The 24,925-nt window shown below is 39.6% G+C and overlaps 2 protein-coding genes across 4 annotated transcripts in view; one reads left to right on the top strand and one right to left on the bottom strand.

Annotated features, from left to right (window-relative positions):
* Positions 1-371, bottom strand: part of LOC132397312 (uncharacterized) — a 38,076-nt gene extending 37,705 nt beyond the window's left edge. The window contains exon 1 of one of the 3 annotated variants that reach the window (XR_009513334.1): positions 9-371. The gene's annotated coding sequence lies outside the window, so the exon portion shown is untranslated. The remainder of the gene's footprint in view (positions 1-8) is intronic. The other 2 variants (XR_009513333.1, XM_059975937.1) reach the window with 2 other exon arrangements.
* A 10-nt stretch (positions 372-381) lies between these two features.
* The window catches only part of LOC132397313 (MOB kinase activator 2), a 186,506-nt gene continuing 161,962 nt past the window's right edge, over positions 382-24,925 (top strand). The window contains exon 1 of the mRNA XM_059975944.1: positions 382-659. Within this exon, the coding sequence (XP_059831927.1) occupies positions 643-659 (17 nt within the window). The 5' untranslated portion in view covers positions 382-642. The remainder of the gene's footprint in view (positions 660-24,925) is intronic.

Here is a 24,925-nt window from a genome sequence, read left to right as displayed (position 1 = left end):
CAACTAACCTGCGTCTAAATTTGGTGGCTTTCCTTTAGGATTTTAATAGCTTACATGCAAAACATGTTTACAAACGTGTTTACTTTAAGACCCTATTCCTTTCCTCTCGCAGTTACCCTCGGCCTTGAGTCTGCCAGTGAGCTGTTAGTGGAGTAGTCTCTTTCCATCGACGCTGCCCCAGACTTGTTGGGTATCGCCAACATTTTCTGCCGTCGCTTCGGAATTACGGTATATCTGACTGTTTGTTCCCAGACCATTTTTCAAAACAGTGAAGATTTTTGAAGTCGCCTGAGGGCTGGACTGCTGCAAAACTACAACTCCCAGCAGGCGTCGATATCCGGCGGAAGCGAGCCGTGACCTTCGTGGGGGTGGGCTTTTGAGTGCCGAGTGTTCCGGTCTGGCCGGGAGCCGCACAGCGCCGCTGATGTCTGAGCGAGCCTGGACAGGCGAAGGGTTCCGCCAGCTGGGCTCCGTCCCTCACACAGCCAACGGCTCTTGACAGACCCTGCCTGCGCGCCGTTTAAATGCCTCCCGACCCTCGCTTGGCACTGCCTCTAGTCTGATGGTGCTTGAGTGTTTGGTGGCGGGAGAAGGGGTGGAGGAAGCTTGAGGAGGTACTGGGAGCTCTTCATCGGATCAGCGATGGATTGGCTCATGGGGTAAGTGAGGGAACTTCAGGGGGGAACAGCCCTGCACTGAGCTGCTGGCTGGTTGTAAGACCAAGCACTCCATCCAGCAAACCTCTTTCCACAGCTCACAGTGGGCCGAAATGAAGGGGTTGGTGCCCTGAGCTCCGCTCCCAGGTGTACTTTAATGACGGAGATAGTTTGTAGAAGTTTTTTTTTTAAAAAGTCATGTAAATGCACCCGGCAAGTAGGAAGAGAGATCGGGTTTTTTCTGTCCTTGCGAGATGGCTATTTGTTTTTTTCAATTGGTTTACGATACATATGGTTGGATAAATCCTAAATCGAGAAAGGTGTAAAATTACAGTTTCCACGCTGAAATGATTGATTTTCAATCTAAAGAAAGACCTGGTTGTTATTAAAATAATCATTAGCATTTCGCTTAAAGATAGGTAAGACAGGCAAAGGTCAGAGATAATATCTATTTATGGAGACTTGCAATAAACTGCGCGCGATACTTGTACTGAACAAGCTTGGGAGGGATAAAGCAAGTCGTACTGTTTGCATGTTTAGCAATTTGCTATGTCATGCTGGAATACAGTAGGTCATCTTAGTAAATTGTTTATAACAAGGACAGAAAGTGCATTTGTTTGATTTGTAAGATGTGTTTATTAGTTGGGGTAAAACTACGTGCAGGATTTGGACTTTGTTAGACTTTAGGGATATTGTTCTGTCATTTCTTCTATTAATATGTAACACCTGGAACGCATTGAGAACAACTTTAGTGTTAAAATGCATTTTCAGTAAAGTAATTGGAAAATTATATTGTCCAGTTTCCTAGTAGTTTAAGGAAAACGATCAGTTTTATTGATGACAAGTAGGACTAAAATGCTGCAATGTAGTTAAGATCCTGAAGTTATAAATGAACATAATAAGACTGTAGTAGCACACGCAAATATACATTGATGCTATCTCTTCAGTAAGGAAGTTATGGCCTTGAAGATTAAACATTATACTGCTACCATAACTTGCATGCCCTGAAACTTTTATTGGAGTGGCACATTTTCTTTTATAGTTCATAGCTTGTTTCCTTTTACTGTATCAAAGTATTACATTTTCAGTGATATTTTTGACTGATTACTTTGATTAGAAATATCTAATTTTTGTTTATTTTATTTTATAATTTTACGAATGCAAGTCAAAATAGTCCATAATAAACCTGAAGAAATTTTAAAATATTTTAAAATGTCAATACTGAGACAGTATTTTAATCAGAAAGTTAAGTTTTTAACTTTTAGGAAACATATTTATAACTGAAATATTGGTAAATAATAAACTGTAATCAGGCTTATGACCATTTCTATGCTTATAGATTCTGAGCACCAAAGGTTGCAATTAGCTTTATATTGATTTTTTGCCCTTTATTTGGAAGCATGAAGTATGTCAAATTAGAGTTAAATGATAGCTTAATGGATCTGAGGATAATTTTCAGAACAAAGGCTTTTATTTTGGATAATTTTTAATATTTGCCAGCTGTATATCATGTTTAAACTGAACAAGTTACTTTTAAGAATTTTAGAAATAGAAGCAGAACATAGAAATCCTGTTCTTCATTAAGATCACGGTTGATCCTGTGCTTATAGTTACCTTTCCAGCCTGATCCTATGTGCTCTGATTTCTTAATATCCAAAATTTATTGATTTTTAACCTTTTATCCACAAAATATTGGAGTATCCTGATATAGAGAATAATAAATTCTTACAGTTATGACTGCATCTAATATTTCTCCATTGAGAGAATAACCACTCACTGTTTATCTTCTCAAAATACTGCATGCATCTTTGAGGTAATTTTTCCTCCTTTTAATCTCCATTGAATCTAGTCTTACATAATCTCTCCTTGTAAGACAGCTGCCTCAACCCAGGAATCAATGACATTAAATCAATGTTGTACTGAATTCCAATAACAATTAGGAAGGCTGGATTATAATGAATATTTAAATTGTAGCTGATATTTGAGGCATCCTCTCTGGAAGAAGTACTGTATATCTCAATGCAAAGAACCCGTGAATGTAAATCAGTGGTTACTTGGACAATAATGAGCAAAATTGGTATGGTTACAGTGAGGGGCTGTGGCTTCTCATCTCTAATGCCGTCAAAAAAGAGGTCCCATTCGAATAGAACATTTTATTTTGTTCTCGCTCTGAGTCAGAATTGCATTTATTATCACTGCCTTATATGAATTGTGTGGTTCTAAACAAATGGTACAAAAAAAGGTAAAACATGGTCTGTTCATCAATTCATGCACCATTCAGAAATCTGATGGAGAGGGGAAAGAAGCTGTTTCTTAATTGTTGATTGTGGGTCTTCAGGTTTCTGCACGCAATATCCACCACACTGCACACAGTTCTCTCTCACTTGGACAATAAAGGCACTTAGGCCAGAATCCTGCACATTGATTTCAGTTCAGCATTCAATACCATCATCCCGCAGAGACTAGTCGAGAAACTGTCGCTGCTTGTCCTTAACACTGCCATGTGTTGCTGGATTCTGGATTTCTTGACAGAGAGACCACAGTCAGTCCGTGTTGGCAGGAACATCTCTGACTCCATCACACTGAGTACTGGATCCCCACAAGGCTGTGTGCTCAGCCCACTGCTGTTTACACTGCTAACGCATAACTGTGCAGCCGGATTAAATTTGCTGATGATACCACAGTGGTGGGGCTCATCAGCAAAAATGATGAAACAATGTACAGGGAGGAGGTCAAACACCTAGAGAGCTGGTGCAGTGACAACAACTTGATGCTTAATGTCACCAAAACCAAGGAGATGATCGTCAACTTCGGACGGTCTCAGGCTGAGCACACACCTCAGCATCAGTGGCTCCACAGTGGAGAGAGTGGAAAACATCAACTTCCTTGGGGTGCAGATCTCAGACAATCTCACCTGGTCCAGGAACACCACTTGGATTGTGAAACAGGCCGAGCAGAGATTGCACTTACTGAGGAAACTTAAACAAGCATCACTCCCCACTAACATCTTAACTACATTCTACAGAGGCGTGGTTGAGGGTGTGCTGACCTTTTGCATCACAACCTGCTACTCCAGCTGCAATGCTGCTGACAAAAAAGCCTTGCAGAGGGTGGTTAGGGGATCAGAGAAGGTTATTGGGGTCTCCCTACCTTCTGTCCAAGACCTCTTTCAGAGTCGATGCCTCCAGAAGACACGGTACATCATTAAAGATCCCTCTCCATAAACTGTTTGTTCTTCTGCCATCAGGCAAACGTTACAGGAGCATCAAAACAAAAACCACAAGGCTACTAAACAGCTTCCTCCCACAGGCAGTCAGACTGCTAAATATCTACGCTACCTGACGCTGTTTTGGACACTTTTTAACTTGCACTGGACACTTATAACTTGATTTTAACTGACATGTGGCTGTTGTATTTTACTATTTATTGTTGCTCTTATTATGTTATGATTGCACTTGCCCCTGGGAAACAGTGTCTCATTCTGCCCTGCAGAGCTGATGTATGGTTGGAATGACAATAAAGTTTTTGAATCTTGAATCTTTCTGTGCTGCTTCTCTGATGGTAGTAATGAGAAGACATGCCGGATTGTGAGAGTCCCTGGTGATAGGTGTGACCTTCTTGACGATGTCCTTGATGGTGAAGAGACCTGGCCACGAGGGAACTGGTCAAGTCCACAGTCCTCCGTAGCTTCTTCCAATCCTGGGCATCAAAGGCTGCATACCAGGCAGTGATACAAGCAGTCAGAATGCACACCACCATACAATTGTAGAAATTCATAAGATTCTTCATTGATATGTCAGATGTACTCAAACTCCTAACAAAGTAGAGCTGCTGATGTGTCTCTTTAGAGATTGCATCAGTTTGGCAGCCCTAGATAGGTCCTCTGAGATGTTAATGCCCAGGAACTTGAAGCTGCTCACACATTCCACCACTGATCCCTCAATGAGGACAGGTGTGTGTTCTCCCAACTTCCCCTTCCTGAAGTCCAGAATAGGTTCATTGGTCTCACTGAAGTTGAAAGTAATGTTTTTGCAATGTCACTCAAACGGTCAATATACCTCATTCCTGTATGCCTCTTTATCAACACCTGAGATATTACCAATTACAACAGTGTCGTTTGCAAATTTATAGATGGCTCTTCAGCTGAGAGCCACACAGTCATGAGTGTAGAGAATAGAAGAGTGGGCTGAGCATGCACCTGTGTTGACTGTCAACAATGAAATGTTTATGAGCCCTGGGGACTGGTCTCCTGACAAAAGTTTGAATACAGCATTGTAAGACTCTTAATTTGGATATACAAATCAATTCTTGTACTTGCAGTAGAGCATTGTAAATGCACAAGTTAGTATATCCTAACATTGGATTTCTTTTCTCTCTCTCTTTTAACTCTTTTGACTCTCATTGCTTATTCCTAAAGAGTGATTTGATACAGTTAGTCCATCTAGACTAATTAAATGGTGATTACACCAATATAGCATGTGGTATTGTCTTTCACAATGATACATATACAATTCCAGTTAGCAAACAGAGCAAGAAATCATATAAAATATTATCAAACTACTTGTAACACACAAATCAAAGATGAAGCATTTTATCTTTCTATCTAGTGAAGCTCACTGCTTTTTTAGCTGTACTTTTGGGGAATTAATCATTTGATTGGTAAGATAATATTGGAGATTCCATAAAAATTATTTTGATGGTTTTTTTGGGACATTGAAACTGGATGGACTGAACTGAAATGATCTGTTTCTTAATGCTTTTCATGATGGATCGTTGTACATTTTAAAACATTTCATTTATTACACCAAACAAATATTACCTTTCCACTTGAAGCTAAGGTCAAGCAAGTAGCTATTAATATTGTTACTCTTCATTAATTAATTGTCAGCATTCTATGCATATCAATTACTGAGTTCTTAAAAAATCCCAACTGTTGGTTATTGAGCAGGTGTAATATGACAGCATGTGCAACAGATATGTTTTACTGTACTTAATAGGGCACAGCAGTATCGTAGTGGTTAGAGCAATGCGATCACAGCATGGGGCATCGGAGCTCAGAGTTAAATTCTGACATAATCTGTAAGGGGTCTGTATGTCTACAGCGTGAACGCATGGGATTCCTCTGGGTGCTCCAGTTTCCTTCCACAGTCCAAAGGCGTACCGAATAGGGATTGATTGGTCATTGTAAATTGTCCCATGATTAGGCTGGGGTTAAATCAGTGGGTTGCTGGTGGCGCAGCTTGAAGAACCTGAAGTGGAGTATTCTACACGTATCTTGAAATACATACATTTTAAATTGCCGCTTTTATTAAAATAAAGCAACTAGTCTAACTTGCCACGAAGTATCTTCATGTCAGATCATCATTGTAGAAACATTAAAAGCAGTCCTGAGGCATTAATGCTGGTAGAATATTTATGAAACATATTATAGGAGCTAATCCTGATATAATAATTTGATACTAAATCTGATGAATTATTATGATTTTTGTACTTTTAAAATATTTAACGTGGGTATTCATGTGCATTAAATGTGCTGCATAAAGCAAGATCTTCATGAAAAGGATTAGTAAAATTTACATCCTGGTTCTGCCTGTAGATAGATTTGTAGTTTTGGTTTGCAACCTTTGCAGCTTTAAGTACTGTTAAGTTATAAAATGTTCCAGCATTGTTATGTTTCTTAAGAGTTTTTTTTTCTGATACTAGCACCTAGTTCTTTAGAAATTGCTGTTTATAACAAACGGGGAAACTTTCCCCGTTCACTAGTTACAATGAAACTGTATCCAGGTGTATGCTTTGATTTCTTTGTAGCAGGTTAATCAGACCCTGTCTACTATGTCACAATGAAACTTATTATATAAGGTTAAGCTGTTCTTTTGAAGAAATTCTGCAGGCATTCTTTCCCAATATTAATGGGATGTGAGGAATTTGTTTATGTTTTTCACTGGTTGTGAATCAGTATTGGAAAATAGTCACATAATGTGGAAACTTCCTCTTAAGCTTACTGTGTCCATGCCAAGCATCAGTTACTTTACGCTGATGCCTTTTCCAAACACTCAGCCCATAGCCTTAAATACCATTGTCTTTCAATTGCTCATCTAAATGCTTATTAAATGTTGTAAGGGTACCTTTCTCCACCAAACTCATGGGCAATAAGTTTCAGGTTTTCACCATTCAATGAATGGGAAGTTCTTAATGAAATTCCAAACACAACGTTCTGTAGGCACTGGAAATGCAGAGTAATACACACATACACACACACACACACACACACACACACACACACACACACACACACACACACACACACACACACACACACACACACACACACACACACACACACACACACACACACACACACACACACACAATGTTGGAGGAACTCAGCTTGTCACGCAGTATCTGTGGAGAAGAATAAAGAGCCAATGTTTCGGGCTGAGACCCTTCATGAAATTCCATCTACTTCTCCCACCTCTTACCTTAAACCCAGTGTCCTTTAACCATTGACATTTCTGCAAAGGAGAAACTCTTCTCACAATCCTCATAAGTTTTTAAACCTCAACCAGGTCATCACTCAGCCTCTTGTGTTTCAAAGGAAGCACATTTGTCTTCATGGCTGAAACATGGCATCCCAAAAAACATCACAGTGAGTCTCCTTTGCACTCTCTCCACTGCAGTTGGTGTGGTGACCAGAACCATATAAATTAATTCAACTGTGGTTCTAATACTTGTTTTATATAGTTGTGCTATAATGGTTCATGCCCCTATAGCCTATGATGACAAGTATTCCTTTTTCCTTCTTAACTCTTTATCTGTCTGTGCAGTTGCCTTCAGAAATCTTGGGCATGTTGCAATAAGATCATTCTATTTCCAAATTAACATTAAGTGTTTGTTTTTTTTAGCAGGTGGGCTACCCAACCTCTTTTAGCTGAATGAGACTGGACAGCTTCAGTACTGGCATACTGTTTGTTGGTCCATGCAGTTAGAACTGGAATCACTGCAGTGACATGTCTGTAAAATGATTAAACATACCCATTGTGGATACTGGGTTTGATTAATTGCTGAAAGGTTGTAAATACTTTACAGTTGTGACTTTCCTTCCGTTTTCAGTACAGTTTTCTGCTACGGTAAAAGGAACTAACATGAACTGAACATGTTTTGTGAGTAAGTGCAGGGGCAAATGAGTCACTGGTGTTCACCGTTTCAGGAACCACTTCTCCTCTACCATCAGATTTCTAAACAGACAATGAATCCATACAGAAAATACCTCTGTATTTTCCTTCTCCTTTTGCTCTACTGGGTATTATACGTACATGAACATTGGTTACATCCCCCTTGGCAAGAGAAGGAGAAACAATCAAGCAGGGTTCTGATAGGTAACCACTCTTTAGTGGCTCCCTCTCAGGCATAGATTTTGTTTGATACAGATTCTGCTCTTCTTTCTCCAACAAAAGAGCTGGTGTTTTTACATGATATATGGCTAGTTAGACTAACCCTCAGAGTTCTGTCAAGTACTGTGAACTAAACAACTGATATATCATTCCATTTGGAAAACAAGAGCATGTAATCTTTAATAATTTGACAGTTTATTATCTAATGCCTATATTAATTTCTTTTTACATGCCATTATAAATTTGAAATATTAATCACAAGAAAATGGACCATTTGTTATTTTTACCTTTTCTTATTTTCTACCCCTTTCTCATGGAAGTAGAGTGTGACATTGTTTTATTGGTTGAACATGGGTGAAATTACCTAGATGCAGATAATAAAGTGAAGTACAACAGTTAATGTTACAGTTATTAAGCTGCTGTTCAATGCATTTAATGTGAATAAAATAAAAATATTTTACAGAGCATTCTTGTCAAATAGAGTTGCACATTCTTAGTATACTTTCAATTAATTGCATCGTAGTTAACTAAAATATTTGGAGTTAATATAGTGAATGCTGAAGGGTTTCTGGTCAGAAGTGGGAGTGTAGAAGTAGTAAGCCTCATGGTTATGATGGGAAAGGGCCGGTAGATTGTGATTCAGATTATAAAAGCTTATTAGGTAATCATCTGGGAGGAGAACTGGGCATCCATTCAGGGAATGAAAGTAAATGCGCCTTGAGCGGATGTACTTTAATCATTAATGCAACGTAATATTCTTCTGCTAGAGATTAATGTGTAATTTGGCAGCATTATTGTTTCTTCTTTGTCTGAGTATTATAAATGATACAGGTCCTTTGTTGTAGAACATTTGCTTAGAATAATTATTTATCAGTATTAGGTACACTTTGGCAACTTTAGCAATTGCAGAGCACTTAATCCATTCAAATCTAAAAGAAAGTTTTAAGATTTGGTATTTCCTGCTGTACCTTTTTTATTAAACCTGTGTAGCCTCAGTGGTTTCCTGCTGTTTTAAGTCTACCTTTCAAAGCATAGTTTACTTTAACAAATGATTTTAAATGATGTTCACATGTATGCACAGAAAGCTGAAAGTAAAGTGCTTCTTTTTTACTATTGAGCTGGTTCCCAGATCAGGGGTTCCCAACCTGGGGTCCACGGACCTCTCGGTTACTGGTCCGGCTTTATGACATTAAAAGGACTAAGAATTCCTGTCCAAGAATGTCAGCCTCAAAGTATTTCTTTGAATTTGGGGGCTGGAAGAAGATGTAGGGGGAGAGGACATTAATTCTGGAAAATTTACCTTTTCACGAATTGTAAAGCTGCTATTAAACAGGTGCTGGAAATGAGTCGGACAGCATCTGTGGAGAGAAAGAATGTTTCAACCTGATGCTCTTTTATCAGAAGGTTTAATGAGTAAAATTTGGTCACCTCTGGTAACTTTTGAATTGCCAAATTGTTTTGAGGTGGTAGCTGCAGCCGTGTGGTGGAAGCATGTCGGACTTCTAAATTTAGTAAAATGGGGGGCTGATTTGTAGGAGTGTTCATAAGTCAGGCCTCTGTAACCTGGAAGGGACAGCCTGGAAGTTCAAAAGTCCAGTGTATGTACGGTCGTGTGCAAAAGTCTTGGGTGTATATATATATATATATATATATTTATATTGCTAGGGTACCTTAAGATTTTTACACAAAACGGTGGTAATTTTATGTATTGCACTGTACAGCTGCTGCTGTTGCAAAAAAAATCAAATTTTATGACATTTGTGAATGATGATAAACCTGATTCTGATATGGGTCTCTGTGCACTGAGAGTGGGAAGAGGGCGGGGAGAGGGGAATCTTGGATGGGAAAAGGGGAAGGGAGGGGGGAATATGTACAAGCACTCTGTAGAGATCAATAAGCCAATTGTTCAGAATCAAATGACTTTGCCTGCTGTCTTAGGGCTGGGTGTGTCTGCACCTGCAGCAGCCCCATTCTTGGCACTCTTTCTCTGCCACTTATTCATACCCCTCCCACGGTGTTCCACCCTCGCCATCCCCAACATCATTTGCTCCTATCAGGTTTACAAACTCATTTTCCACTCCATGTTGACAAATACAGTACTGTGCAAAGTTCTTGGGCCTAAGACTTTTGCACAGTGCTGTGCATGTGTTCACTCCTATGAATTGCAGAACTTGTTTCCCCTTTCTTCAATAGGTCTCATTAGGTGCATTTAATGTCAGAGAAATGTATACAATATACATCCTGAACTTCTTTTTCTTCGCAGACAGCCACAAAAACAGAGGAATGCCCCAAAGAATGAATAACAGTTAAGTTGTTAGGACCCCAAATCCCCCCCAACAACTCCCCCTCCCACGCATAAGCTGCAACAAGGTAATGACCCACCCACCCCCACCAGCAAAAAGTATCAGCACCTTCCACTGAGCACTCAAGTGTGCAGCAAAGCACCAATAAAGACAATCTTGCAGTACCCCAAAAACTATGCACTCACCCAATAGTTCGACATACAACAGGCTGTCTCTCTCTCCCTCCCTAATAAGGGAAAAAGAGATGTCCCTGTTTCACAGCAAGAGGGGAGACATAACATGCAAGTTGCTGATTTACGATGTTAAACATCTGTTTCATCACTTTTTCCGAGCTCTGCGCCTGGAGAGTCAGCACTAAAAGGACGCAGCTCTCTGGGTGCACAACCCCCAGCAGCTAACCTGCTGCAAAGCTTCAGTCAGGGGCACTGGCCTAGAGTCAGCACATCCCTAGAACCACGAAATACTGGAACCCTGAAGGCACACTCGTCTTCCAGGCTTTGTCTTTGGGATGTCAAAAAGCTGCTGGCCGTGAGGCCCTGAGAGTGGGTCCCATTTCCGCAAAGAACCAAAGACAGTGTAACTCCAGGTCAGGGTCTTCAAAAGAACTCTGCACACCCTGAAAAGGAAATAGAGATTCTTTCTACTTGTAGCAATTGTTTTTTTCTTTTCAGTCTTATTTGCTTTTGTTGCCATTCATTAAAGTACTGTATATCTACTGTCAACAATTTAATTGATACTAATCAATTGATAATGGAAAAGATAGCACTAGTAAGGGTGACTCCTTGCGTGCAGCTCTGATGGGAATCATCAAATATTCCTGTTCGGGACCACTGCAGCTAAAATCCACAGGCACATACTTCGTTTTAAGATGTTTTTAAAAAAAATCTATCGATGTTCAAAATCAATGGATAGCAGACTGCAGATTCACGTCGCGAGCATAGTTTTCCTTTAAGATAAAGGAAGGAAGGGAAGTGGGCTGGGCTGAAAGTAAGATTGAAGTGTAGGGGCTTTAGAACCCCCACTCCTGATTTTCCTGCTGGGGAATGTACAGTCTCTGGAAAATAAAACTGAAGTCTTCGGAGTAAGATTGCTGTACCAAAGGGACATCAGGGCCTGCTGTGCACTCGGCTGTGTTTTCGGTCCCCGCTATTTCAGATGCAGCGCTGCAGTTCCATTTCTTCACCATTCTCTGCAAAGACAGGAAAACTCTTATTTTTTTTTAAAAGGTAGAGAAGGTGAAGTATGATTTATAATTAACTCATCATGGTGCACAGATGTGGCGGTTCTGTCTCAGTCCTGCTCACCTGGCCTGGAACATCTAGCAGTCAAATGTCATCCTTTTTATCTGCTGACTTTTCCACCGTCATCCTGGATGCCTCAGGCCAATGTCAGGCAGGCACTTAAGGAGCTGAGCTCTGTAAACAACAGGCACGAATCAGTGCACCCTGATGCCTTCTCTAGCATTGTGGGGGATTTCAACCAGATCAACGAAGTCATCTCTGAGCAGTTAAAACCAACATTTTACATAATGCTTTACAGTACCAGTGACCTAGGTTCAATTCCTACCACTGTCTGTAAGGTTTGTATGTTCTCTCTGTGACCACTTCACATTTATAGAAATTTGTCAGAGTTTTAGATGGCTTGCTGAATCTTCATAAACTTCTAAACAAGCAGAGGCACTGTCGTGCTTTTTTTCATGATTGCACTTACATGCTAGACCCAGAGCAGAGCCTCTTGAAATGATAACAGCTTGTAATTTAAAGTTGCTGACCCTCTCCACCTCTGATCCTATATGCCTGTTTGTCACCACCTTTGATTCAGCCAACGACAATGGTGTCATCAGCAAAGCTAAATGTGGTGTTGCAGCTGTGTTTAACCTCACAGGCACAACGATAAAGTGGGTAGTTCAGGGGCTAAGCGCACAGTCTCGTGCTGCACCTGTGCTGATGGAGATTGTGGAGGAGATACTGCTGCCAATCCAAACTGATTAGGGTCTGCAGTTGAGGAAATTAAGGCTCCAGTTACACAAGGAGATATTGAGGTCTAGGGCTTGAAGCTTATTGATTAGTTTTGAGGGATGATAGTGTTGAATGGCAAGTTGTAATCAATGAAGCACATCTTGATGTATGTATCTTGCTGTCCAGATGTTCTAGGGTTGAGTGAAGAGCCAATGAAATAGCATCTGCTGTTGACCTGTTGGAGCAGACCCAAATCACTTTGCAGGCAGGAGTTGATATGTTTCATCATCAACCTCAAAGCTCTTCATCACAGCGGATGTAAAGGCTGATCTATACTTGAGCGTTGCATCTATGCCGTAGGTACCACGTCCCCTACACCGTAGGGTAATGTGCACCTCTCCAAAAAAGTAACTTGCATGTCACGGCAACGCAGACAGCAGCAACTGTGATTGGTCCACTTGGTAACATTTAATTTCCTCCTATGCATTTCCGGTTGCTTCTTCTCCGCCATGCCTGTACACCGATGTGAAATAGATGAACCAAATAGTCAAATCTACCTGCCGACATGTAAAACTGTTTGAAATGCATTTCCTCATCCATGTCTCTCGTCCAAGTATAAATCAGCCTTAAGTGCTACAGGGCAATAGTCATTGAGGCAGGTTACCATGTTCTTCTTGGGTACCAGTATAATTGAAGCCTGCTTGAAGCAGGTGGGAACCTCAGACTGCTGAAGCAAAAAGTTAAAGATATTGCTGAACACTCTAGCCGGTTAATCAGCCCAGGTCTTTAGTACTTGGCCAGATACCCTTTCTGGGCTGAATGAAAAAAGGGTCTCTTGACTGGAATTATTAACTCAGTTTCTCTTCCCACAGATGTTGCTTGATCTGCTGAGTAATTCCAGCATTTTCTGTTGTTTTTTTTTGGTAACCAAAAGTTAATTTGGTATTTAAGAGATTGAATCTTCATTAGGCTCTTAATTTAAGAAATGAAGTTAATGATGTCGAAGGAGTTTCTTAAAAAAAAATAGACGAAAATCTGGGATTGGTGTATTGCCCTGGAGTCATGGAGCACTACGAGCACAGAAACAGACCCTTTGACCCATCTAGTCTGTGCCAATCTGTTATTTTGCTGAGTCCCATCAAACTACATCTGGACAATACCCTTCCCATCCGTGTACTTATCCAAATTGCTCTTAAATGTTGCAATCAAATCTGCATTATCCACTTCCACTGGCTGCACGTTCCACACTCGCACCACTCTCTTAGTGAAGAAGTTCCCCCTCAGGTTCCTGTTAAATATTTCACTTGTCATCCTTAACATATGACTTCTAGTTCTAGTCTCTCCCAACCTCTGTGGAAAAAGCTTGCTTACATTGACCCTGTCTAACAGCATTGAAGACTTGTTCTGTTAGACTTTCATCAGTGACAATCTTGGCAAACTCATCAATCAATTTCTCTGCTGGTTTGTGATCAATAGATGCTTTATCTTTAAAATGTTTAAACTCTTTAAAACTTTAATGCCATGCCTTTTCTTAAATTTCGGCAACCACCTGTTGAATATTCACAATTATCTTCAATTTTCAGTTTGTCATGATAGCTCTTTGTTAGTGTCATGATCAGCATTCCATTAAGTAGCATATGTTCACTCCGATGCTGACAAATCCACTCTTTCATTATACGATCAAGATCTTAATTTTTTGCTTTATGGAGTGACTTTCTTTAACTTCTGTTCATTACCTATATAAGTTCACTTCACAGAACTGTCTGTGGTGTGCAGAGACCTACACATTGCCTGGGAACCTTCCCAGTGCTTTGTAGAACTTCCCATTTGTGAGGTCACGTCAGCGCTCAAAAGATTTTGGATTTTCGGATAAGGGGTACTCAACCTGTTGAAATGATTTTCTGCGAACTGGCATTAAACCAGTTGTTAAAAATGCTTTATCAGAAGCTGCTGTGAACTTTGGGAGGATAGTTATGTTTGTGAGCTGTTGGTTTATAAAATGCTGATTTACAAATATAAATTCTAAATCTGTGCCTTATTTTACATTATGATTAAAACATGGAAATTAAAAAAAATAGAATAATCAGGTGCCATTGTTACAGAGAACTTGAAAACTAAACTGCAATTATATTCAGCAGGAATTGATCATTGTGCTTCATGAAACATTTTCTTACACTGGTTTACAGTTTTGAATTTTTGAGTAATCTGCTGGGGGTAAATGGCAATAATCCAATAGAAAACTATTTAAAAAAAGAGGTCAGGGCACATATTTCAATTAAAATAGATTGTTACTATGATAACTTCAGAAAATTAAGCATTGTTCAAATTATTTTCATTCTTGTTTGATTGACAAGTCGGTGTTCGGAGTGTACCCTCATATTATGGCAGCTTGGGGAACAGAAATTCATCCAATGGAGTCCACAATTCACTTCCAAAAGTTTGAGATTCAGAATAAAGAAAATCTCTTATAGAGTTCATGTGTGGGAAAATATGCAATAAAAAAAAAACAACCTATTTTGTAATTTTTTTATCAAGAGTTTGTGTCATGAAAAATCTTGATATGGACAGTTTTCTGGGAATTCAGAAAACTTGCTTACACGGGTGTCTGATTACTTCAACATTTTCATAATGCATGACACTTAAATAATTTTCTCTTTTAATCAATTACTTGCATTAGTGTGGAGATTGCAGGGTCCTTATTCCACAACCTGTTTGTAGAAAATTGTGTATATGTCTGTTGTTCCTCTTATTACAATAATCACTACATCTTAAAGCTATTTCATCAGCTGTAAAGCTTTGGCCCATTCTTTATTGAAATGGAAGATACAAGTTTTTATTTTGTGGGCCCAGTACCTGTAGTATCATGTGGTTCCAGTTGAACAAAGGGAACTATGGAGCTATGAGGGAGGAACTGGCCAAAGTTCAATGGAACAATACCCTAGCAGGGAAGACAGTTGAACAAAAATGACAGGTGTTTCTGGGAATAATGCAGAAGGTGCAGGATCGGTTTGTTCCAAAGAGGAGGAAAGATCCTAAGGGGAGTAAGGGGCGGCCGTGGCTTACGAGGGAAGTAAAGGGCAGTATAAAAATAAAAGAGAAGTATAACATAGCAAAGATGAGCGGGAAACAGGAGGACTGGGAAGTTTTTAAAGAGCAACAGAAGATAACAAACAAGGCAATATGCGAAGAAAAAATGAGGTACGAAGGTAAGCTAGCCAAGAATATAAAGGAGGATAGTAAAAGCTTCTTTAGGTATGTGAATAGCAAAAAAATAGTTAAGACCAAAATTGGGCCATTGAAGACAGAAACAGGTGAATTTATTATGGGGAACAAGGAAATGGCAGATAAGTTGAACAGGTACTTTGAATCTGTCTTCACTAGGGAAGACACAAACTATTTCACAGATGTATAGTGGCCAAAGGAACTAGGGTGAAGGATGACCTGAAGGAAATTTATACTGGGCAAGAAACGGTGTTGTATAGACTGTTGAGTCTGAAGGCTGATAAGTCCCCGGGACCTGATGGTCTGCATCCCAGGGTACTTAAAGAGGTGGCTCTAGAAATCGTGGATTCATTGGTAATCATTTTCCAATGTTCTATAGATTCATAAACAGTTCCTGCTGATTGGAGGGTGGCTAATGTTGTCTCACTTTTCAAGAAAGGAGGGAGAGAGAAAACAGGGAATTATAGCCTGACATCAGTGGTGGGAAAGATGCTGGAGTCAATTATAAAAGAGGAAATTACGACACATTTGGATAGTAGTAGAAGGATCAGTCTGAGTCAGCATGGATTTATGAAGGGAAAATCATGCTTGACTAATCTTCTGGAGTTTTTTGCGGATGTAACTAAGAAAATGGACAAGGGAGAGCCAGTGGATGTAGTGTACCTGGACTTCCAGAAAGCTTTTGATAAAGTCCCACATAGGAGATTAGTGGGCAAGATTAGGGCACATGGTATTGGGGACAGAATACTGACATGGATTGAAAATTGGCTGGCTGACGGGAAACAAAGAGTAGCAATTAACGGGTCCCTTTCGGAATGGCAGGCTGTGACCAGTGGGGTACCGCAAGGTTCGGTGCTGGAACCACAGCTGTTTACAATATACATTAATGATTTAGATGAAGGGATTAAAAGTAACATTAGCAAATTTGCTGATAACACAAAGCTGGGTGGCAGTGTGAAATGTCAGGAGGATGTTATGAGAATGCAGGGTGACTTGGACAGGTTGGGTGAGTGGGCCAATGTATGGCAGATGCAGTTTAATGTGGATAAATGTGAGGTTATCCACTTTGGTGGCAAGAACAGGAAGGCAGATTACTATCTAAATGGAGTCAAGTTAGTAAAAGGGGAGGTACAATGAGATCTAGGTGTTCTTGTACATAAGTCAATGAAAGCAAGCATGCAGGTACAGCAGGCAGTGAAGAAAGCTAATGGCAAGCTGGCCTTTATAACAAGAGGAATTGAGTATAGGAGTAAAGAGGTCCTTCTGCAGCTGTACAGGACCCTTGGTGAGACCACACCTGGAGTATTGTGTGCAGTTTTGGTCTCCAAATTTAAGGAAGGACATTCTTGCTATTGAGGGAGTACAGCATAGGTTCACAAAGTTAATTCCCGGAATGGCAGGACTGTCATTTGTTGAAAGATTGGAGCGACTGGGCTTGTATACACTGGAATTTAGAAGGATGAGAGGGGATCTGATTGAAGCATATAAGATTATTAAGGGATTTGGACACGCTGGAGGCAGAGAGCATGTTCCCGCTGATGAGTGACTCCATATATATCCATGTATATCCATGTACCTAGGCCACAGTTTAAGAACAAGGGGTAGGCCGTTTAGAACAGAGATGCGGAAAAACTTTTTCACCCAGAGAGTGGTGGATATGTGGAATGCTCTGCCCCAGAAGGCAGTGGAGGCCAAGTCTCTGGATGCATTCAAGAGAGAGTTAGATAGAGCTCTTATAGACAGTGGGGTCAAGGGATAAGGGGAGAGGGCAGGAACGAGGTACTGATTGTGTATGATCAGCCATGATCACAGTGAATGGCGGTGCTGGCTAGAAGGACCGAATGGCCTACTCCTGCACCTACTGTCTATTGTATGCTTGCAGTGCATTGTAGCAGATGTTAATTTGATTTAGTGTATTTAGCACATGAATACTGCCTCCATTATCACCTTTAATTATTTTCATTCCTCAAAATAATTTCTGCAGTTAATCTTCAGTTTTCAGAAGTTATGCACTCTTCTGAAAGAAATGAAGGACAAAGGTATTTTGGTACCTGTAACAAACAAGTTTGTCAAGGCCTTAATTGTACAGTCATTTCTTTGGCAATTAGCAAATGCAATTTGTCACAATATGAAAGGCCATTTTGATTAACACTTAAAACACTGGAATGATTCAGTATTTCATTCTTTTTAATCTAAGTGAGATCTCCATGATCACGCAGGCTAGCATGATTTAATTTGGAAAAATCTGTAGCAGTGGAATTACAGAGAATACACTGTTAGATATCATCTGTTTGTACAGTACAGCAAATTAACTTTCATTTTGCAATTTTGATGAAGTTTGCTATAAAATCAGGGCTTTGGAATGCCAGCAAATGCTGACAGTAAAAATCAAGGATGTAATATTGAGGCTTTGTAAAGCACCGGTGAGGCTTCACCTGGAGTGTTGTGAGCAGTTTTGGACCCATCCAAGAAAGGATGTGCTGACATTGGAGAAGTTTCAAAGGAGGATCACGAAAATGATTCTGAGGTTGAAGGGCTTGCCATATGAAGAGTGTTTGATGGCTCTGGCCTCTACTCACTGGAATTCAGAAGAATGTGGGGGTGACCTCATTGAAACCTATCGGATATTGAAAGGCCTCAGTAGAGTGGATATGGAGAAGATGTTTCTTATGCTCTAAGGGTAGAGGACACAGCCTCAGATTAGAGGTGCATCCTTTTAGATTGGAGATGAGGGATTTATTTGGCCAGAGAGCGGTAAATCTGTGGAATTTATTGCCACAGGCAGCTGTGCAGGCCAAGTCATTGGGTATATTTAAGGTGGATGTTGATAGGTTTTAGATTAGTCAGGGCATGAAAGGATACAGGGAGAAGGCAGGAGATTTGAGCTGAGAGGGAAAATGGATCAGCCATAATGAAATGGTGGAACAGACTTGATTGGCCAACTGGCCTAAATCTGCTCCTATATTTTATGGACTAACCTAATCCTGAAATTTTTTAATAGATAAAAATAGAGAACAATATGCATATCAAACAAAAAATCCCATGTTGTTATTGGTACCATTTACAGTTTAAAATAATGTGAACTCACTGTACTATTACAATGTATGTTTCTCAATGTGTTTTGGTTGGTGTGGGAAATACTGGCTTAGCATATGTCTTGAGAGTTCACTGTTTAACAGAAGTTTTAATGACAGTACTTCGATAGCATAGTGCTACAATTTATCAATGGATCAGTTTAACACTCATTGCAATAATTTGTACAAATATTAAACCAGTAGTTTTTTCTTATTTTAAAGGTAAGGTTAAAAATAAATTTACTTTGTATCATGTTTATTGATGAAGTTGGCAGAGGTGTTCAAGGAAATGTTGGGTCTCGGCCCGAAATGTCAACATCGCTTCTCCCTATAGATGCAGCCGAGCCTGCTGTGTTCTACCAGCATTTTGTGTGTGTTGTTGTTTCAAGGAAATGTTTGTTATCTCTTTGCTGCAGTCAGAAGGCCCACCGGGTTGAAAAGGTCGACAAACACACCAGTGCCCAAGAAGAGCAGGATGAGCTGCCTCAATTACTTCTGCCCAGTAGCACTCACATCTACTGTGATTAAGTGCTTTGAAAGCCTGGTCATGGCCAATATCAACTCCTGCCTAAGCAAGGACCTGGCCGCGTGGCAATTTGCCTACCGCCACAAATGGGTCACTTATAATACATATGTCAAGCTGCTGTTATTAACTATAGCTCAGCATTCAACACAATCATACCCTCAGTTCTAATCAACAAACTCTAGAACCTGGGCCTCTGTACCTCCCTCTGCAAATGGGTCCTTGATTTCCTCACTGGGAGACCACAGTAACTGCAGATTGGATGTAACATTTCCTCCTCACTGACAACACTGGTGGACCTCAAGGATGTGTGCTTAGTCCACTGCTGTACACTTTCTGTACCCAAGACAGTGTGGCTAGGCAGAACTCAAACACCATCTATAAATTTGCCAACAACACAACTATTGTTGGCACAATTTCAGATGGTGATGACGCTTATAGGAGTAAGATACATCAACTAGTAGAATGGTGTCACAGCAAGCAACCCCACACTCAAGGTCAGCTGTTGTTCCTCTTCACACCTTGTGGTGTATTGGGTAGAAACCTTGCCATTTCTTTAGTATTTGTCTGTTTTTTTTTAACCAAGCATGGATGGAAAGAGTGCCAGATTTGAACCCGAGACCACTCTCCTCGAAGTCCGGTGCAGATGCCACTACGCTGCCAGCCAACCACTCACCATCAGTGAGACCAAGGAATTCATTGTGGACTTCTGGAAGGGGAAGTCAAGTGAACACACACCAGTCCTCACTGAGGGATCAGAAGTGGAAAAAGTCTCTACTATACAGCTGTAGAGGTTTGTAAGAGTATTTGGTGACATACAAAATCTCCTCCATCTCCTAATAAAGTACAGCCACAGGTGTACCTTCTCATTATGGCATAAATGTGTTGGCCCAGGATAGATCCTCCAAGATGTTGAAACCTGGGAACTTGAAGCTGCTCACGTTTTCCACCATTGACCCCTCAATGAGGACTGTTGTGTGTTTTCCTGATGTTGCCTTCTTGAAGTCCACAGTCATTTCCTTGGTCTTGTTGACACTGAGCACAAAGATGTTGTTGCGACACCGCTCAACTAGCTGATCTACTCACTCCTGTATGCCTCCTTGTTGCTACATGACATTCTGCCAACAACAGTGCTGCCAACAGTAAATTTATAGATGCTGTTTGACTGTTCCTAGCCGCACAATCATGAATATAGAGAAAATAGAATATGGGCTAGGAATGCATCCTTGAGGTGTGTCTGATGATTATCAGCGAGGAGAAGTTGTTACATTCTCAGCATATTTGAAATGTATGTGAAGAACTTCATAATTCTGTAGACTTGACTCACAGATGGCTTGTTAATTTGTAAGAATACATCACTTTACTATTAATTTGGAGATTGAATACTTGTAAATTGTTACGACAGTGCAATTGGAGCCAATTTATGATTTGCACATGCAAATCTTTTGTTTGTTGTAATGGATTTGGCATGGGCTCAAATTACTTTTAATTGTTACTATTTACATTATTTTTTTCCATTTTTAAGCTCTAGTATAGAAATGCACTTAGTTTTTACTGTTGCAGTTCCATGTCCTGGCACTGTTTCCAGTCACGTTTGCAGTCAAGTTGAAGCCAGCTGCTTTTCTTGATGAAGGTACCTTGCCCTCCATATTTCTTTTCCCACTATTTTTTTGGAATTTAGTGTCCAGCAATTTCCTATCTGGATGGAATGATCAATGGATTGGTGAGTTGCAAGATAGTTTATAGAAGTGGGTGGCCATCTGCTCACTTTTAATTATTCAAAATATCTTACAGATAGCTCTCCCAAACTTTCTGTATTTTGTTTAACGATTTGAGGTTTTATTTTCAATCCCTTTACCTAGAATTCTTAGTGAACATTTCCTGTTATTGTTCTTAAAGTTGTCTTTCACCTTTCCTATGAAAAATTGAAGTGATCATTCAGTCCCTGAAGTCTGTTCCACTAGTTATCTCATCAGTGGTGCAATTGGTAGAACAACTTGCCTCACAGTTCCAGTGACCTGGGTTCACTCCTGATCTCTGCTGATGAGAGTGTGGACTTCATATATTTTACCCACGACTGTTTGGGTTTCCTTGGGTACTCTAACTCCCTCCCTCCTGCATTCTAAAAATATTGAGGCTAATTATTAAGTAGAAATTAACTCTAGTGTGTAGATAAGTGGTGGCATCTTTGAATTGAAAATTAGTGGAAATGTGGGAAGAATAAAATTGGTTAGAGAAGGATAAGTGTAAATGGAAGCCTGCTGGTTGACGCAAACTACCTAGGCTGAAAGGGCCTGTTTCAGTTCATGACAGTATGTGATCTGCCTTTTATTCATGTCCTTTGTTAATATTACCTAACACGTGCATAAGTTTCGATTTTAAACTTGAATTCACTCAATATTCACAGCTTTTTAGGGGAGTAAGTTCCAACTCTTTCTAGTTGAAAGGCTTCACAGTAAGTTGTCTAGAAAATGGCAAGATTTGGGTTTGATTTCTTTTCTCAGCCATCTATTCCTGGTGTATTGAAAAGTGAGAGATTATAAGTCTTTCAAGTTTCAATTCCAAAACATGAAAGTCCAGAAAAGAAAAATTAATTTGTGTTTATCAGCAATTCCTTCTGGTTGGAAGGAACCATTATGAAGTTGTACTATTAGGAAGTTTATTAGGAAGTCCATTAGGAAGTTCAATTACAGCATGGTGGAGCTGACTGATTATAAATAAAGTCCAATCATGAACAAAGCACTTGGAGAATTAACCAGTAAAGGAAAAAGTTGAACTGGGGCGTGCAACTCCACTCTGAAATTTGGTCAATTAATGTCCTTATTTTGATGAAAGTAATGAAACCAAGTTGAAATGGAACCATAATTCAATAATGTTTTCATTCCATTTCCTTTGAGTTTAATTCCACATGATCGATAATTCTGGAAAAGTCTGAGCCATGGACTTATTGCCTAAGTATACTACAGTTATTTAGTTTAAACTGACCACTCACAGTTTTTGTATTTGCTATCTGATAACACTGCATTAAAATTAATTGCATAATATCTGAGTCCAGCTGATTCCTTCGCAGGACCCCAAAATTTAAAAGAAGCTTTATCGTAGACTTTGGGTTTATGGAATCCAATTTGTTGCAGTTTAACAGGTCATCTTTATGAAGACAGTGATTTGATCATATTGGTTCTTGTCTGTTCTTCCTTGTGCATGTTGCTCTTGTCACAAATCCCCTAGTGGGCTTAACCACAAACTGCTTTAAAAAGACCATCTAGTAGGCATTCTACAAATTCTCTCTTGTAATTCAAAATCAGCACCAACTCGATTCTTTTCCCCCCGTTTATCTGCATATTGAAATCCCCCATGACTATTGTAATATTGCCCTTTTTACGTGCATTTTCTATCTCCCATTGTAATTTGTAATCCACATCCTGGCTGCTGTTCGGAGGCCTGTATATACCTCCTATCAGGGTCTTTTCACCATTGCAGTACCCTTATCCTACCCACAACAATTCAACATCTTCCAATCCAATGTCATCTTTTTCTAAGGATTTGATTTCATTTTTTTACCAACAGGACCATGCCTTGCCCTCTGCCTACGTTCCTCTCCTTTCAACAATGTATACCCTTGGATATTAAGCCCTCAACAATGATCTTTCAGCCCTATCACTACTTAGTGATACCTGCCAATCTCTGACTGTTCTACCAGATCATCTACCTTATTTCGTATGCTGCATGCCTTCAAATATAACACCTTCAGTCCTGTATTTGTCACCTGTTTTGATTTTGCCCCCATTACATTGCAACTCATCCCATTGACTGCAGTTTTGCCCTATCATCGACCTGTCATTCCTGACAGTCTCACTACACAAAGCCACTACTTGTTTATCATCTGCCCCTTCCTCAGTCAGTTTACTTATTTTCCCATCCTACTGCCAAATTAGTTGAAACTTTCCCCAATAGGTCTAGTAAACCTGCCCACAGGATTTTGGTCTCCCTTGGGTTCATGTGTAACCCATCCATTTTGTACAGGTCATACCATGAAAAAAAAGACAAAATATCTGACTATCTAGTGCTGCACTGTTGGATGTTCTGACTTTTGGATGAGACTTTAAATTGAACTTTGTTGAGGTCAAAGATCTCTTGGCACGCTGTTGAAGTAAAAGGAACTTATTCTCTGTTGTTGTAAAAAGGATATTATCATATCTAAGTATGTGAGAGTATGCTGTGCAGAAACTTATTGTGTTTGCAACATTGCAAAAATAACTACATTTCAAACTGACTTAAAGTGGCTACAAAGTGCTATGGGTACAAACAGAAAGGAACTTGAAAGGGATTACATATCCAAGCTTTATATAGTCATTTTCATGTTACTTTCTGTTGTCTGCTTCATTACAATTTGTAATATAATCAGGTATTGTAATTGTGGAATTAATCTAACTCAGCATGCTGAAGGAGGGGAAAGTGCAATATTGTTTATGACACTTGCTTTTTTTGCTCATCCTTTTATCTTTCATCTTTCCATTTTGGTGTTTTTTCAGTGGCAGACAAAAATCCAACTGTGCAGGTTGGGCAGCATCCATGGAAACAAGCAGTCAGCATTTCCATGGATGCTGCCCGACCTGCTGAGTTCCTCCAGCGTGTTGTACGTGTTGCTTTGACCCCAGCATCTGCAGAGTATTTTGTGTTTTAAAAATCCAACTGTGACTTGCTTAAGGACAGTGGAGAAATTTAGTTGCCAAGTTGGTAGTTGACTAAGCCTTAAAGAATGTAGTGTTATTTGTAAGACATGGAACTCAATTAATTGAGTATCAGGAACTGAATTTTCTTACTTTTTTTTGTTTTAAAACTTTCTTAGTAATCAAAAGAATACTATCTTCAGCATTTGAAATGAAATGAATCTGTTCTCAATTGAATTATTTCTTCTCATTTGGTTCTGCAGTGTTTCCTGCTTTAATGTTGTCCTTTTCAGTTTGACTTTTATTTTGAAAAATGTTTCACAAGTCTTTAAGGACCATTTACATTTTTGAATGATCTTTAATCAAAATAAATACACGGTCTAGGGATTAAGATAGTTGAAATTTATGTTCTGGTCAGTGTAGTTAATGACCACCCCTCCTGTGTTTGGTTGGTTATGGTGCAAAAAGCTGCTGAATAATACACCATATCTTCTGAAATAACTATTCTTGTTGGCGTGAGCTTAAATTAATAAAATAAGGAAACTTTGGTTTTAAAATCACATTGAGTTCACCCAGTGAATTTCTGAGACATAAAGATCTTAAATGTTCTTCATTCTGACTCCGGCTTGTGCAAAATCTGCTATTTTCAGCTGGGAGGCCTGGAGGGAAACTGGGCACGTACTTGACTTCCCTGAACCAGGAAGGGTGAAAATTGCCAGGAATTCTTCTGATAACTTGTGATTCCTAAGGAACGATTTTCAAGGTCGTCTCCATGTCATTCATAGTCTCAAATATGAAGGCTGATATGAATAGTGGGTAACAAGCAAGAACTTGGAGGATGGAAGCCTGTAGGACTAAGAGAGAAGTTGCAGACTTTTGGGCATGGTTGATAAAATATGGGAGTGAATATTAATTATAATTAAAAGAACATGATAGATCAGCTAGAGGTATGCCTTTATTGCCTGGTGAAGAGTAAATTCAGTTAATCTGTGACTTTTCAATTTAAAAAAATGTAGTCTTTGTTATTATTTCCAGACTGATGGAATTAATCCCAATTAAGAGATGACTTTCATGTGAAAAGAACCTTCATAAGACAAGTCTGAGAGTTTTTAAGATATTTTATAATAT

Source organism: Hypanus sabinus, chromosome 7 (assembly GCF_030144855.1).
Source record: "Hypanus sabinus isolate sHypSab1 chromosome 7, sHypSab1.hap1, whole genome shotgun sequence".
Classification (NCBI taxonomy): domain Eukaryota; kingdom Metazoa; phylum Chordata; class Chondrichthyes; order Myliobatiformes; family Dasyatidae; genus Hypanus; species Hypanus sabinus.
This window is presented reverse-complemented; position numbering and strand designations above follow the sequence as displayed.